The 16,599-nt window shown below is 36.1% G+C and overlaps 1 protein-coding gene across 1 annotated transcript; it reads right to left on the reverse strand.

Moving 5' to 3' along the window:
• Positions 1 to 1,211: 1,211 nt before the first annotated feature.
• On the reverse strand, positions 1,212 to 15,307 carry LOC139717344 (uncharacterized). The gene is made up of 5 exons (XM_071628850.1): positions 15,301 to 15,307; positions 14,419 to 14,460; positions 8,312 to 8,550; positions 2,547 to 2,716; positions 1,212 to 1,347 (listed from the first exon to the last, which is right to left on the reverse strand). The coding sequence occupies exons 1-5, from the start codon at positions 15,305 to 15,307 to the stop codon at positions 1,212 to 1,214; spliced, it is 594 nt and encodes a 197-aa protein (XP_071484951.1).
• Between the last annotated feature and the right edge of the window lie 1,292 nt (positions 15,308 to 16,599).

The following is a 16,599-nucleotide window of genomic DNA, read 5'->3' on the forward strand; positions in this document are numbered from 1 at the left end:
CATTTTTCAAGGCGATGAAAGTGAGTCTTTGATACTAATTGGAAGCTGTAGCGTTCAATCGGCAACATTTCAAAGTCAACATCATCAAGTCAACACATGGAGTAATATTTTTTGATTTATTGTATCCTATGACTGACACAATAAATGTGACTTTTCACACCAATGTTAACAGTAAACATGCCGATAATACAGTATATTTCAACGTGCCTTATGCAAATTATGGAGAACATCGTGATAAACTTTGAGTGCAAGCGTATTAACATGACATCCAAAAAAAATGTGAAAACTTCCCAAACCAAGCCCTCAACTACCCACCAAACAACCAAACAGCTTTGAATCTTAAGGTGATCGTAAGCCTCCTGCATGGCATAATACTGATAAATTCATTTGACGAACTGCCACCGACCAAAATATTGTGTAAAAACTGGGGGATTTAGTAGCAAAACATACGGGGCTATCTATACGCACTGACCACACCACAAATATCGCTTAGGAATCTTTAAGGCATATCTTGTTGCATTATTAAACGGTAAGGGAAAGAGACCGCCTATAGGCAAACACTACAAAGGATTTGAATGTTTACGAGCACATGATTGCTAATATGAACATAACATATAGAACATACATGGTTAAAATTAATCAGAAGCGGAATATATTAAGATAATTTCACGCAGTGTACACTAATAAGCGAAGGAACTGGAAAACAGAACAAAGGCCATCGCATCAAAGCTGGAAAGAAAAGCAGAAAAAGCAGCAACGGAAAGTCACAAGGGGATGATTTACTGTACAACAACAAAAAAATTAAAAGATAGAATCTTCTGTTAATTCTCAATGATAACGCGATGAAAACAAAAGTGGAAGAAAAATTCATTTCCTACAATTTGGTAGACATTTAGAGCGATTTTTTCTGAGAAAATATCTTTAGAAAACATGAATGGAATTAGAAAGATCGCCAACGAACATTTTTTGCAGAACTATTGTATGTTGGCCTATAGACGTTGTGTTGTTATTATCATAACTAAAACATACAATGTGAGACGATGTTCTATACTATCTGAGGATCCAGGAATGAAAATTAGAGAACGAAATAAAATGTTACTCGATAACGTTTTCCCCTGATTTCATTATAAAGATAAACACCAATAGATCTGATGGCAACGTTGTGAATTAAGACGTATCAGGTTCCACTGCATGCCCTTTTCATCCTGTCGTTATCGCCTTATTGCACAGCTGCAACAAGTAGGAACGCTGATAAAGCCCCAATCGTACGTGAAGGAATTCTTCTGCTTGACATATGCTGAAATCCAGCTTTTCTTCTGCTTGCATTGCGTAGACCCGATGAACAAACTGTTGAAAACACATCAAACATCAGTGAATTTAGTTGTAAATTGGCAGCAGAATATTGATGCATCGATATAACACTACTTTTTTCCAATATGAAAGACTTTTATTCATAGGAAACATTTTCTTCGTATTTGATTTGAAGGACATTTTTTTAAATTGTGAGGAACACTGAACCAACGTAATGCAACTCTCTCGACGAACTCATCCGTCTATATTCTATTTTCAAACAGTAGCCCTTGTGATGACAGCAAGTACAGCGTATATCTTTTTAACACCATAGAACTGTAAGTGTTTAACATTTACAAGTAGTAGTCGACTCTGCACTGAAGGAACCCATAATCTGATTACGTTTATGTATTCTCTCTCCCTACGCATGAAATTTACCATCTAGTGTTTATACTTTTGCTCGTGTTCACACTTCTACACTCAATTGACATCTATATATTGATCACTTTGCCACAATGCCCTGCACAAATACAGCCTAAATGTTTTCTGTCTATTTTTTTCTTCATTTATGTGGTTGTTTGTCTGGTTGCTTTAAAGGGATGGTGCAGTATTGGTGGAGATGAAAATTGAGCATTTAAATTTTTGCGAGATACCATGAAACATTTATGGTATAGTACAGAGCATACCATTTTAAGAGGAATTCTAAGTTTATTTGATGAAAATCGGGTTTGAAATGACTGAAACATTCAAAAACAAAGTAAAACAAAGCGATCGTAATAAAGTGTGGGTCCCACACTTTATTAGAATTGCTCTTTTTTTTGGATATCTCAGCCATTTCAAAACCAATTTCATCAAATAAACGTTGAATTCCTCATAGATTTACATGCTCTTTCATATTTCATTAGAGGTTTCTCATTATCTCACCAAAAAATGTTAGAAACCTGAAATTAGGTCTCAACCAAAACTATACTATCCCTTTAATGTTATGACACGATACACGAATATTTGGCGTCACTTTAAAATTTCAAGTTTTGCGCCAATTTCATTCATACAAGTGCTTAAATTTGAACTTGACTCAATAAGATTCGTTTGCTCTCATATGGCAGTGAGTGATAATTCTAGATGTAATCGCAGGAATGACAAACTAACTCTTTCCCCAAAGCAAAAATTATGATAAAGACTTCAGCGTATCATAAGAGGCCACTATCATTATTATTATTATTATAAAGCCATAGTGATGAAGACTTTCCACTCACGGAGCATTGACCCCAAGATAACAGGCCCTCCCCCTGTTATGGAGGCATTCTGTTACGTAGAAGTATGTTTGCGAGTAAACTGTAACTCTGGTTCCATTTCTCAGATTTCCGTACTGCAAAATCTTCCATTGCGGGTGCGATGGGCAAGTGTCTTCCATGCTACGTTTAGCCTGGAAACGAGTAACAGAAAAATGAGAGGAAAATGTCAATGCAGTACCACTTGGATAAAAAAAGGAAGCAAAGTTCACTGTGACATAAAGATAAGGATCACCTTAATGTACATATATGATATCAAATACATATGGATTAAAATAATGCAGCAATATTAGTAGAACACGCCAATGAATGTCTGAGAAAAATGAGACGATCCGTTCAAAAGTTTTGAATTTTTGAAGTTTAAGTGGCGCCCTCGCTGGATGAGAAGACTAATATAATAACTGAGAAAAATCAGACAATTCGTTCAAAAGTTGTGAACTTTTAAATTTTGAGTGACATCAAAGCTGGATGAGAAGACTACTATATACAGCTTGTGATGTCATGTGTGTAGAACGATATAAAAATATAATGAAAACTAAACATATTTTTCACTTTTCTCGCATGAGAAAAGAACCTTTGAGTTGCCTCTTTCAAAAGGTAGGAGGAATAATATTGCCTTTACCCTACTTTAAAAGTGTTTCTTTTTTCAAAAAGTCAAGTTTTGTGAAATTCTCTGTATATTCTCTTTATATCGCGCTCCGTGTGTGATATCATAAACTGTAGTAGTCTTCTTATCCAGCAGTGACTGCACAGAAACTTTAAAAATTCATAACTTTTGACTGGATTGTCCTATCTACCTCAAAATTCCACTGATGTGTTCTGCTGTTATTGCTGCATCCACTCAATTCGAATGTATATGAATTTGAACTTGTCCTTTAAAGCCGTCGGTCCAGTATTTGCTTGCAGTCCGGTCACGGTGGTCAAGGAGACATGAAATCTCTGGATTCCAGTAGTTTCTGCTTTCTGACAGTATTGACCTGGTTTGTTGAGGTCTGTTTCTACTGACTGACGTCATCAGTAGTCATAATGCCAAGGGCACTGTGGAATTTTCCTCTACGTTTTCGTCTTCATCTTAATGAGTGGATGTTGCACAGGGTTAGTGTTTTACTGATTTTTTTAAGATGAAAGCTACTTTCTATCTTTAGAATTCGACTCTTTTTTTTTAACCACAATTTTTGGCCTATTTTTTGTTTGGCTTTTCCCCTGCATTTTCAACATTTCAGCACAAAATAACATTATTGATAAATATTTTGCAATCTTACTGTCCGGAGAACACAATGTAAACAAGTCTTTTTTTTGTCAAAGAAAAAACACACACACAATGTAAACAGGTATCTTTATCAAAGAAAACTTATCAATGTAAATAAAAGGAACACCCATTAAGGGGAAATGCAGCTGATCGCACACCGTAAGCAATGGTAAGTGTATGCATGAAATGATGATAGCATGATGGGGAAGGGGTATTGAAGAGAGGGGGAACGAGAAAACAAAGTGGAAAATGTTGAGCGGGTAATCGTGCAAAGTGCATTGAGCTCTATGTGAATGTGCATGGGCCACCCAAAGGTTCTTAATTATATGTATGTATGTGTGTATATATATATGTATGTATGGATGTATGAATGTGTGTATGTATATTGTTATTTTTTAAATCTTCAAGGATTATTCATTGCAATTCAGGTATAACTATGAAACACAAATGAAACATTTTGTGTTCAAATTCTTATGTCAGACATCAGTCAGTGTCAGTTTAATGTGTGTTTTGTTTTTTTAGCCACTTTGGAAAAATAATAAAGTGCTGTTTCCGATGTAAAGTATGCTGGCGAATGAGTTCCACACGTCACAACCACGATGTCTGACTGGTTTGTGACCCAAAAGAGTTATCATGCAGATTGATAATAATCATTTGTTCTTAGGACCTATTCATTTCATTTGAATTGATTAAGCGTGTTTCTTCCTGGTTTTTTTTTTGCAAAAACAAACTTTTACCCCCAAATGCATAAACGATATATGTAATCTAACAAAAAAAACATTTTGAATTTGTAGCTTATTATGATTAATGACTAATATGAATTGTATTTTATTACAGAATGTTTGCCAGTGTTGACACAAAAAGCACGAGTTGAAAGCGTGAAAACTCTAGATGAAATCCGTAATTGATCTTTTTTCTTCATATATACGGTGCACGTAAAGTGTGTTTTAGCAGCTATATATATTAGGTTAGGTGTTGAATGTATATATATATATATATATATATATATATATATATGTATATATATATACTATATATATATATATTATATATATATATATATATATATATATATATATATCATATAATATAAATTTACAATTGCCCAGTATACATTAAAAAAATTAAGTATATGCTTAATTCATTACGTATTGATTTCACAACATTTCTCACACACTTTAAAGGAGGTTGCGAGGTTTATCTGTGTGAAGACACAAGGTTTATTTGTTTGAAATAATTTGGTAATGAATACCATATGCTTGGCAGGACACGACAAAACAGCAGTGGCCTGGTGGCCCGGGGTCACTGGAATTGACGTTGGGCCACAAATAAAACAAACAAACAAACAAACAAACTCTCTTTTGGTGGCCAGATCAAGCACTAAAGATCACACATGATTTTTTTCAATATATTTTTTTTTCTATATTTCCGGCCACTACATTCTTTTTAGGCCATCAATTTCAGAATTAATCATGGCACGAACTGGCCACCATATAACTGGCAGCCAGAGAAAGTTAATGTCAGGCCTGTGTAGGCCAAGAAACTAGAGAATACTGTACAAGGGAATAATATTCATACATCAAAAATTCAATAGCTTTTTGTAGAGTATTTATATCATGTATCTTGAAAACTTCCAATCAATTAGATGAAGGGTCCGTTTGTACCTATTTCTTGTTTTAACTTTGTAGTTCGTATATTGTATATTGTTATTGAAATGAATGTTTTCCTTTTTTGCCCTTAGCTATAATACAAGTTCCGTTCGTGTGACATTGATTTCTGAAAAGAAGAAGGAAAAAGAAATCGTTACTCGACAGAGTAGTAGAAAAAGACAGACGCTGTACGAGGGATAACACTTTCGAAGTAAATTGGCTCTGAAGGCAAAAAACAAAACAAAACAAAACACACACCAAGATTCCAGTTCCTTCTTTTGCAGGAAATAAAAAGCAGAGACACATAATACATGCCAAAGCATTTATATGACAGCGGCGATTCCACCCCCCCCCCCCGCAAACTGTTAAGCCGAGACGACACCTGCCGCCAGATTAGTATTTGCTTTTGTTTTTTGTCTGTATGTTTGTTTGTGGGGGGTTTTTTTGTCAGCCTGTCGAAAATGCTGTTGACCGGTCGATCTTTCCAAGCTGGATCCACTTACGATTTCAGGCATAATCATATTCATCAAATCATATTCATATGAAACCGGCTCATTCAATCATTTTTATTAGAGCCTCTATTACTTGGAACTTAATTGGAGTTTTGACCTTAAACACTAGATCATCGTGTCATGTCAGAAGCAGATATATAAACCTATTCTCGAATGTATCATATACATTGAAAGAAAATTAATTTTAGTCAGATGTATGTCATACTTTCGACTATTCGAGGGAAAATTTCAGACCAGTTAAAGGGATGATAGAGTTTCGGTTGAGATGGGACTTCAGGTTTCCATTGAGATAATAAGAAATCTTATATGAAAGAGCATATAATTCTAAGAGGAATTCAAACGTTATTTGATATCAATTGGTTTTCAAATGGCTGTGATACCCAACAAAACAAAACAAAAACAAAGCGATCTTAATAGTAACTTTGTTTTACTTTGTTTTAAGATATCTCGGCCATTTCAAACCGATTTAATATATCAAATAAACTTTGAATCCTCTTAGAATACACTTACACTCTTTAACATTCTATAATGAGGTTTCTAAGTATCTCGCAAAAAGTTAAAAGCTGAATCCTCATCTCAACCAATACTATACTATCCCTTTGATAGTTAATCTGGACAAAGGGAGTGAAAAAAGGAGTAAAAACAGCGAAATTTTTATTAAAGTGGGATAAGAGTTGGAGAAACTATGGCATTATGGTTTGTTTTCGTAAAGGTCGTGTCACACGTTTGTTGCGAGGCGGACAAGGATGTTGGCGAGTTCCGTACTTGCGTCTTACCTGCTATACGCGTGTTAATTACCTGCTACTTGCATGTATTCCGTGTCACCTGCGTGAGAGCTTCGAAAGCGATCCTTTTCAGCGACATACGGGGGCTGCGAAGTACCTGCGTTACAGCTGCGAAGTACCCTCATATGAGTTGCCTCCGAACTGCTGCCGCTAAGAGCCTCTTACTGCATGGTGATCTACGTGTACCTCTGCGGGCAAACCCCCGCGACTCACCCGGAACGTGTTTTGAGCATGCTCAAGGTCTTGTCACACCGAGTCTGGGAAAGCATTGCGGGTTGATTTATGGGGGAAATTTTTGCTACCCAGACCTCCCAGCAGTTGGCCCGCACCTGACAGTACATAACGCGTATCTCGCCCGTGGGGTAGCTGCCCGGAAGTGCGCACGCAAGTCAAATTTACCGCAGCCAGGTTTTGAACATGACCAAAACTTCTCCGGGTGAGTCGCGGGTATTGCCCGCATAGGTCCACGCAGAACACCAGTAGGAGGCCCGTAGCAGCAGCAAGTCACAGACAGTTGACCCGCTTGAAGTACGTAAGTTGCCTGTGGATCTATGCTTTTGCGCCGGAAGCGCGTGTCATCTGCTTGACATTCTGTGGGACATCTGCCATATCAAATTCCTTCAGAGGAATTCCTTCACCGAGTTGTCAGCCCTCACTCCCCACCCATGCGCCTACGCGCAGTTCAAACGGAATGGACGTGAGTAGAACGTAGCAGGTAAGACGCATGTGAAACTCGCCCAAATCCTTGTCCGCCTGCAAAAATTGTCCTGCGTGCTGGAAAATCCCTATCACGTATATCAAGCCCACGTATCTTGCCCGGAAAGGTGTGACAGGGACAAAACTCGGCTGCGGGTAAAGAGGACTTGCGTGAGCAACTCCGGGTAACGATACGTGCTAAAGATACGTGCTAGGTACTCTCATGTGCGGGTCATCTGCTTCCGAGTAGCAAAAATTGTTCTTCGCATGTCGCAAGCAAGGCAAAGCAAAGCGAAAAAAAAAAAAAACACTCGGAAAATGTCAAGGTGTTGTGAACAAATTATATGCCAAATTTTGACGGCATGACGTAATCAACTTATAAACATTCATATTGATATTGAATATTCAAGAACTGTTCTGAGGAAATTGGCGAAACTTTACAATTCCATATATTCCGTAATTTCCACCTGCATGCGATCAAGTAGTTTTTTTCACTTGATATACTGCTTTTTTCATTTGATGAATACTGTTTGTCGATGAAATTAGTTTATTACTCTATATCAGCTCTTTATATCAGTTTCTCTCGAAAAACTTTGTTTTTCGACTTATAAACTAAGTTTTTAGGAATTATTGGGCAAATAGCGCGCCATAAGCATCTGCATTTTTGCTTACGGGAACGATACTGTGATAATGTCTCTTGGTGGACAACCACACTACAACTATATGGAAATTCCAGTCCCTGACGGTTTTATACGCATCTGAGCCCGTAACACTCTCTTGGCTATTTTATCAATTCATCACATCTTTCTGTTTATGTTGCACCCCGAGACGCACTTACTTTACTTCTGTGTAATGCAAGGTCCGTCTTCCTCGTTGATGCCAGTGATAGTCCTGAGAAACCGGGGTCCAAATGGTCAAGCTTGTCCCTTGAAAAGGCCACTCTTTTTTCGTATACGGCTGGGTGATTGACTATTTTATGGTGGAAACTCCGTAGCTGTGTACTCAAATGTGTCTCTTGCTCAGTGTTCAAGGACACTTTCATCTTGGCAAGATCAGCAAATAATTCTCGTATTAGTCCTAGAAGAAAAGGAAATAAATGAATGAGGAATGAATACAAAACCCTGATTAGCCCTGCATCAAAGCGAATCCCAAGGATTCTTGTACCGTCGATATATTCATACAATACAATTTAAGAACATTCTAGGAACACTGAACTTATATATTCGATGCATGACTAAAAACAAACATTGATTTTCCTGAGTCATTTTCAAAGTAGACTGTATGCTGTCCATCATCACCACATTTGAATATTTCTAGAAGAACGTTCATAGAAATTTGTAGCCAAAATACATCCAAGCAGCCATCAAATGGAGTTTACACATCGTTAATACATCATAAAGAGTACACTCTTAAAGCTGTAGATCCCGAAGACAAAGGAAAAGATAAGGTTATAAGATAAGTGCATTCACACGTCATCGCTCATGATGTAACCTGAAGTCAAGACGACTGTCTGTGTTCAGATATGCATCGTCTGCATTCAGTGCAAGATACTTGCCCAAGGGCAACTATTAGGCAGGCCTTTATATTAAGCCTCTTGTGTACATATGGGGCTTATGTTATTTCATTGGACTCTGATTTTTTTTTTCCTTTTACAGTGTGCCTTTGTCAATACACGTGAATGCTACACGTTCACTTCTTTACTGGTAATTCTATATTTCAAACTACACGCCATTTATGATACTTGATGTATGGTCATGTTTTTGTGTAATGTGCGCTTCCGTTCCTTTCTTTTGTTTACAGGATTCCACTCATTTTTTTTTAATAATCAAAGACTGTTTTATCATGGGTAATTTAAACAAAGACATTTCTAAATGTCGCATATACTCTACGCCTCCTTCTTGCCACTAACCAAGCCAATCCGCGGTAATAAGTTACAAGGCTTCTCTTGTTGATAATAATTACATTCTATATGTCACGCCTCCTCCTTTAAATTGAGTACCATTCTTTCTGACATATCGACCACTTCAAAACTTTAACTTCTATCCCAGTCATCTCGAAACCCATTACTGCTCCCACTATATAGAGACTTTTAATGAAATTATACAGCACCTGACAATTTATATAAATTGAAGAATAGTTAAATTGAAGAAAATTTGGACAGAACTACATAACTCTCAAGACGTTGGCTTATCGTTTCAGGTTTTTAGGGAAATTTTAGATACTGTCTGTACCTATTTAGATTGTAAATACTATGTCCCTTTATTTAAGCTAAACAGCATGATTGTTAATAGCATCCAAAAATTTTGAGAATAACAAAATCCCTTTTACGGTCTATTAATCAAATAAAAAAAAAGTATTGAACAATCCTGTCTTTGTATTTTGTACAAAAATGTTCAAACAAGAACTTTATAAATAAAAGAAAAAAAGTATCTAAAGGACCAGAAATCTCTTTTTAAACATGACTTGAACACGGTTCGAAAAGTAACAAAGATTGACATTAACAAAAATAATGAAAAACTGCATACAACAATAATCAAACCAGATGATGTGGAAATAACAGACTCTGCGTTGATAGCCGATACATTCAATCTTTATTTCTTCCAGATTGGATATGATTTCGCTAGAAATATTTCCACGCCTGACGAATTGATTGATACACCCAATTCTAAATCATTCTTTTGTTTGACCTTGTTGTTAATTGTGTGCTAGGTATATTACCATGAATTAGGTAAGTAAATTTAGTAGCGGACATAATGGCAATGATAACGTTATTTCAAAGAGCATAAGTAAAAGATTTGTTTATCCTTCAACTCATTTTTTTTAATTCACCATTCATTGAAATCAATCGTGAAATTGAGATTTGCAATTCCGCTTAATACAGTATATATGTATATATATACATGTATATAAAATAGGAATAGGTTTCTGCTCGGAACGGCACAGTAATATGATCTGTATTATCATGTTTCAGGGAATATACCTTGCAAACATTGTTTCATATACTTTAGATTTTATTTGTTTTATTTCTTTTACCTTCCCTCTTAATTGCATATATACTTACAAATTTCGTTGACTGTACATATGTAATACTGTCAACTTATGCAATTGTTTCCTGTAAAAATTCGTTTGTGCTTCTCTTGGAGATGCAAAAAAACTAAATGAATAAGTGAATACGTAAATTTGAATTCAATAACTGTTGAAGAGATCTCCATGCAAAGTCTTAATTAGGACATACCCGCCATACATCAGATAGAGTTATTACACATGCCTCTCTTGGGCTTGACTATCAAAGGGGTTGACTCGCGAGTAATCTGGGTTTAATACTGCAAGATTTACAGATAAAGCAAATAGGTTCAACAAAATTTTTAGGTATTTATATTGACAGTTACCTTTCATGGAAGGTACATGTTGATTATTTATGCAAATTATTGTGCAAGAATGTTGGAGTTATTCACAAACTGAAATATCTCTTCCCAAAGCCAATATTGCATTCTCTTTATACAACTTTATTTATTATTACCTTACTTGAATTACGGAATATTAGCCTGGGGGAATTGCTCTAAGACTAACATCGATTCGTTATTTTTGATTCAGAAAAAGGCCTTGCGGATTGTAAATCGTCCACAATTTTTTGATCACACTGATGAATTGTTTGTTTCAAGTAAACTGTTAAAAATTTCTGACTTGTATTTGTATCATGTTGGAATTTTTATGTATAAGTTGAATACTGGTGATCTTCCTAGTATATTTTCCTCAATGTTTGTTAAAAACAGTGATATTCATACTTACCCTACAAGACACAGTGAATCCTATCATTTTTCCCCTGTTCGTACAGTTTAAGCCCTCAAGACAATTACATCGACCGGCCATTCTTTCTGGAATGAGTTAGATTCGGTTCGGTTGCAAGCAAGTTCTTTAAGTTCCTTTAAGCAAAATTTCAAAGCCAATTTTCTAAAATCCTATGTTTAATTATTTTGCCGTAATCATTTGAAAATTTCTGCATACTCAAATGATGCCTCGCTCGGATGACTTCAGTGGTTTGATCAACTTGCTACTTTTCTTAGCATTTATACCATAGGTTTAATAAAAAAACATCATACTATACTTTGTACATTCCGTAAACTTTATAACATTCTCGATATCTTGTATTTTTGCATGTTACGTCACTTTTGACATTGATATACTGTACTAAAAGCCTATATGTTATATTTTTGGAACCCACATCCTACAAGCTTTGCTTTTAGTGGGTTCCTCATATTACTCGTCAATTATACGTCCTTATACATTTGTGCAATTTGGGTTCAAACTGACCATTTTGTTTAAAACATTTCTTTTTCAAAATCAAATGGAATATAAAATTTGTATGAAATGTGGATTATGGAACATGAATAAAAAAAAAAGATTTTACATTGACTGGGTACGCTAATACTGTCCATGGCGTGAAGGTGGGACTGATGAATTTTGTTCAATCAATTTGACTGCATAATATGACTGAAGACAAATAACTCTTTGGATCACGTGTTACCAATGCGATGATCCCACGTGGTAAGCATGACAAGTATACAGGATGGGGGGGGGGGGCAGTGGGGACATCCATCTGATGCATAAACTTCATTGTCTGTTTGAGGTCATCAGATATATTGTATAGTCCCATATTTCCTCATTATTATGGATTTAGATGGATCACACAACCTCCTCACATGTACTTATTACTTGATTTGATTTGATTTTGATTTGCTTTATTGATTCCTCTATTATCATTGTACATGAACATACATGTACATCTGATTATACATACATTGTTAGAGCCATACATATACATAAACATCAGTTGTTAACAATTTTTTTTCTTCATTGCCTTTACATAATGTACTTGTAAGTATGCACGTATGTATATGTATATACACTTGTATATATATGTACGTACACACACACACACATATATATATATATATATATATATACATATATATATATAGATGATGACTGGCGGGGGAGGGGACATACCGAATGTTCCACCCGAAGGGTTTGAAATGCTTTTGAGGGAGGTTATAAGGCCCGAGACGAAGTCGAGGGACTTATAGCCTCCCGAAATAGCATTTCAAACCCTGAGGATGGAACGTTTGGTACATGTTCCCGACAACAAAAGTCATCATCTGTTATATTATATGGATTAGTCAAATACGTCAACGTTAACCACCAGCACAAAGCACTCGATCACTCGCTCGCGCAGAGCCAAATTCACTGCGCGCGCGGTGCTGATAGGCCTTCTGTCATTTGTTACGTGAAAATGTTTTCCCATGGGAGAACATTCACAAGAATGTTCGCCCATGGGCGAACATAACGAATGTACCTCCATCACGAGACTGTCTTTAGCCAATCACCTTCCGGTATTTGACCAACACATTTGATATATCTTGTATATATATATATATATATATATATATATATATATATATATGTATGTATAGTACATTTGTACCTGTATATGCACGTATATCAAGAGAAAAAAAAGACATTGACACATGTATATAACTATACCTTCAAGTAATAACTCGATCGCTCCATTGTCAAGTATACACCTCGCTTTCTTGACTTTTCTTGTTTCTAAATGGAAAGAAGAAAACGTATTGTATTCATGCAGTGGCCACAACCCGACAAGTGTCTTGGAAGTTCAAACGTCTAAGTCACTGACATACGAAAATGAGTACAGAATCAAGTCATTTGAACAGATATGCGTAAATGATCTTGCATAATAAAAATTACCATAACATTTTGACGGGTGCTTTGATGTTATCATTCTACAAAGTTCTTTATAAAGGAATACCATTTCATAAGGTTTATATAAAATTGCAGTGGCAGGGCCATTTCACTAATGAAATTCAGATGCTCTTTTTTTCATCACTTTGTTTAGGATATATATTCAAGTTTTGCCTGATAGTAAGTATGTCATTAAAGCTTCGTAATTCGTATCTTAAGTTAAGCAAGAGAATTTTCAAGGCGTCGTGTTGCAGCGACACACACACAGACACACGGACAGACAGACAGACATACACACACACACACACACACGCACACATCGATATGCTGTATATCCTCTTGTACATAAGTAAATATGGGAGAGTCTCTGCTTTAAAATGCCTATATTTTACAAAACTTTTGAACGTAAAATTGCTGCGGGATGACTTTTTATGGATATTTACCAACATTGGACAGAATGGTCTCACATTTTGCACCAGAGCAAAATAAAAACACCTAAACAAGCAGATGAGATAAAGGAGCAGTGACGTCATAAAAGGAGAGAGACAGGGTTAAAAAGATAAAGAGAGAGAGAGAGAGAAAGTGATACGTAAAGATAGGGAGTGCTAGAAGGATAATGGGAATAACTGGAATCTAATCTGATGGAGCTCAAAAGGCTTTGGACAAAATGGTTGCGAGGGCGGTAAAAATCTGTCCTCCAATTTGAGCAAAGGAGAACTATGACAGCAGAGTGGATTTGGGATATAAAACCTATTAGATTACCCAGATCAAGTGCTAGGCTTTTGCAAGAGCACGTATAGCTTTCAATGATGCGAACATTCTGACTAATATTTCAGTTTGCTAGCGATGTTTTAGAATACATATGCATAGACATGAAGACAAGTGGCGGACATAATGTGTTGACTTAATAGATGAATGTCACTGAACGATTACCCTGTGTACTCAGTCCACTCCATCGTTATATATTGAATATTCGCTGTGGCTTACAGGTGGTTAGAAGTGAAAGATATGCCACACGAGATTAATGTGACATAAGGTGCGTAAGGGCCACAGAGCAGTTGAGGTCGAGAGTCTTTATATATAGATACAATTAAGCTTCAAATCACATTTTCGTTTCATATCTTCAGCGTTAGAGAAGGAAGCTACATAAAAGGGAGGGATAAGACTTGATTCCTTGTCTCATACCTTCATCTGCCTTGTTTGGTAGATCCTTGGAATTGCTTTCACCTACGAGGAAAGAGAAAAAAATGACAAAAAGAAAAGAAAAGAAAAATACATTAAAGACTAAATGAAAGTCGATAGAGGCATGCATGTGTCAAAAGAAAATTGTCTCCTCTTAAAAAAAAATTTGAATACGTTTCATATTACGAATGACATAAACGAACTGATGTTACACTAATTTTCGGACTATTCAAGATTTGTCACATGTAATATAAAGTCGTTAGGCCCTACATCTTTCAATATAAATTGGCTACTTTCCCAGCGACACGCAACTTAAAAAGAAAACAAAATCAAAGCCCAAATATAAAGCGAATGATAGATATAATCAAACACTTTGAATTTACTCAATTAATTGTTTGTCGGGGGGGGGGGGGGGTTATTTCCGTTGAAATGCCATCCGAGAGACAAGATGTAACCTAAAATTGGGACAGGTCATGAGAGCAATATGCACATAATTATGATTGCTTCCTGTCACTTACACAGCTGAAGTGACGATGACCAGCGTTAAGATAATTATCACCTAAAGGGTCGAAAGAACTCACGCTGCTAGAGCGTTGGATGCCGACGTCATAATGGTTTCCGAAGGACGTGGCGACTTTGCTTTGAATCCGTAATGCGTGGATGCATGGATGGTGTATGGACAGAGAATTATCAAGCATGCGAGATGAAGAGTTTTGTTGATATCTCGACGTGCTCGCCCGTGGCTGTCTGATGCACAAAAATACCTCCCCCTCAATAATTTTGTTTTTAGAAGTTTTTACCATGCATGGAAGACGCATAGGTGCTCACCAAGAATCATAAGAAGAACATACACCTGAAAGTATACGACTTTTCTTTTTTTTTTACCTGACATGATAAGACGAAGACATTAATTACAACCCTAAAACATCGATGGCTACAAATGGCTTTTCACTCTTATATCTTTATAAAATTGGGAAAATAAATCAAAGATGTTGATTCTAACAAGAATCCTGTTATACCCCCCCCCCCCAAAAAAAAAAAACAAAAAAAAAAAAATATCGATGCGCCACGGTTGCGTTGGGAGCGTGCATCGCTAAATGATCTAATACTCTGTATTCCGTATGTCATTGTCAATAGCATGACAGATATCTCATGCTGAATCACATGATACTACGGATTAGCCTGTCTCAAGACAGTGATCACAAATTTTCAAAGAAGTTTATACGATGAAATAATCGGGAAAGGGGTTACCAATACAGGAACACCTTGTATTACAGGATGACAAGCAAAAGTGCAGACACGTCATCCTTGCAATTTGTAACTTATTGCTTTTCACATCATTAGCGAAAAATTTTTTCTTAAGAGTATTTTTTTTATATCTATTCGAGCCTGAAGAATGATTTCGGGTAGAATTCTAACTATGTATGAATAATCGTAAGCTTCATGATTGATTATCGAACAGATGGGACGCCATGGGCTAACTTCTTAAATGTTCTTCTGGTTTAAAAAAAAAAAGCTCATGGAATTACATTCCTCGTTTCAGGTAGATCAAGTAGTCATCTTGTTCTAAGATTGGTAATCCCTATATATACGATCATGTTCTTAGGTTCTAACAGTCTTACACATCTACATGTGCTATACAGTATTACCGAAAATCTATACGGATTAGTAACTACTATTAAAGGGATGATATAGTAGGCCTATTGGTTGAGGTGAGGATTCAGATTTTTACTTTTTGAGAGATACTAAGAAACCACTTTATGAAATGTTAGAAGCATACAATCCTAAGAGGAATTGAAAGTTTATCTGATGAAAATTCGGTTTTGAAATGGCTGAGATACCCAAAAACAAACTAAAACAAAGAATTACTATTAAAAGGTGGGTCCCCCTTTTATTAGGATCAATTTGTTTTGGATTATTATCTCAGCCATTTCAAAATCAATTTTAATCAAATACGCTTAGAATTCCTCTTAGAATTACAAGTTCTTTTATATCTTATGACAGGTTTCTCATTATCTTACAAAACAGCTGGGAACCTGAATCCCCATTCATCTCAATTAGAACTATATACCATCCCTCTTAGCGACTGATCATATCATAAGAAAAAATAATGTCATCTTCTCCCACAGGAAGAACTTGCGGTCATTTCTGTTCAAACAAAAGGCATGAAGGACAGACGAGGAG

This window comes from Diadema antillarum, unplaced genomic scaffold (genome assembly GCF_040938485.1).
Source record: "Diadema antillarum isolate AM-2024a unplaced genomic scaffold, OU_Dant_1.0 scf00000074, whole genome shotgun sequence".
Taxonomy (NCBI): domain Eukaryota; kingdom Metazoa; phylum Echinodermata; class Echinoidea; order Diadematoida; family Diadematidae; genus Diadema; species Diadema antillarum.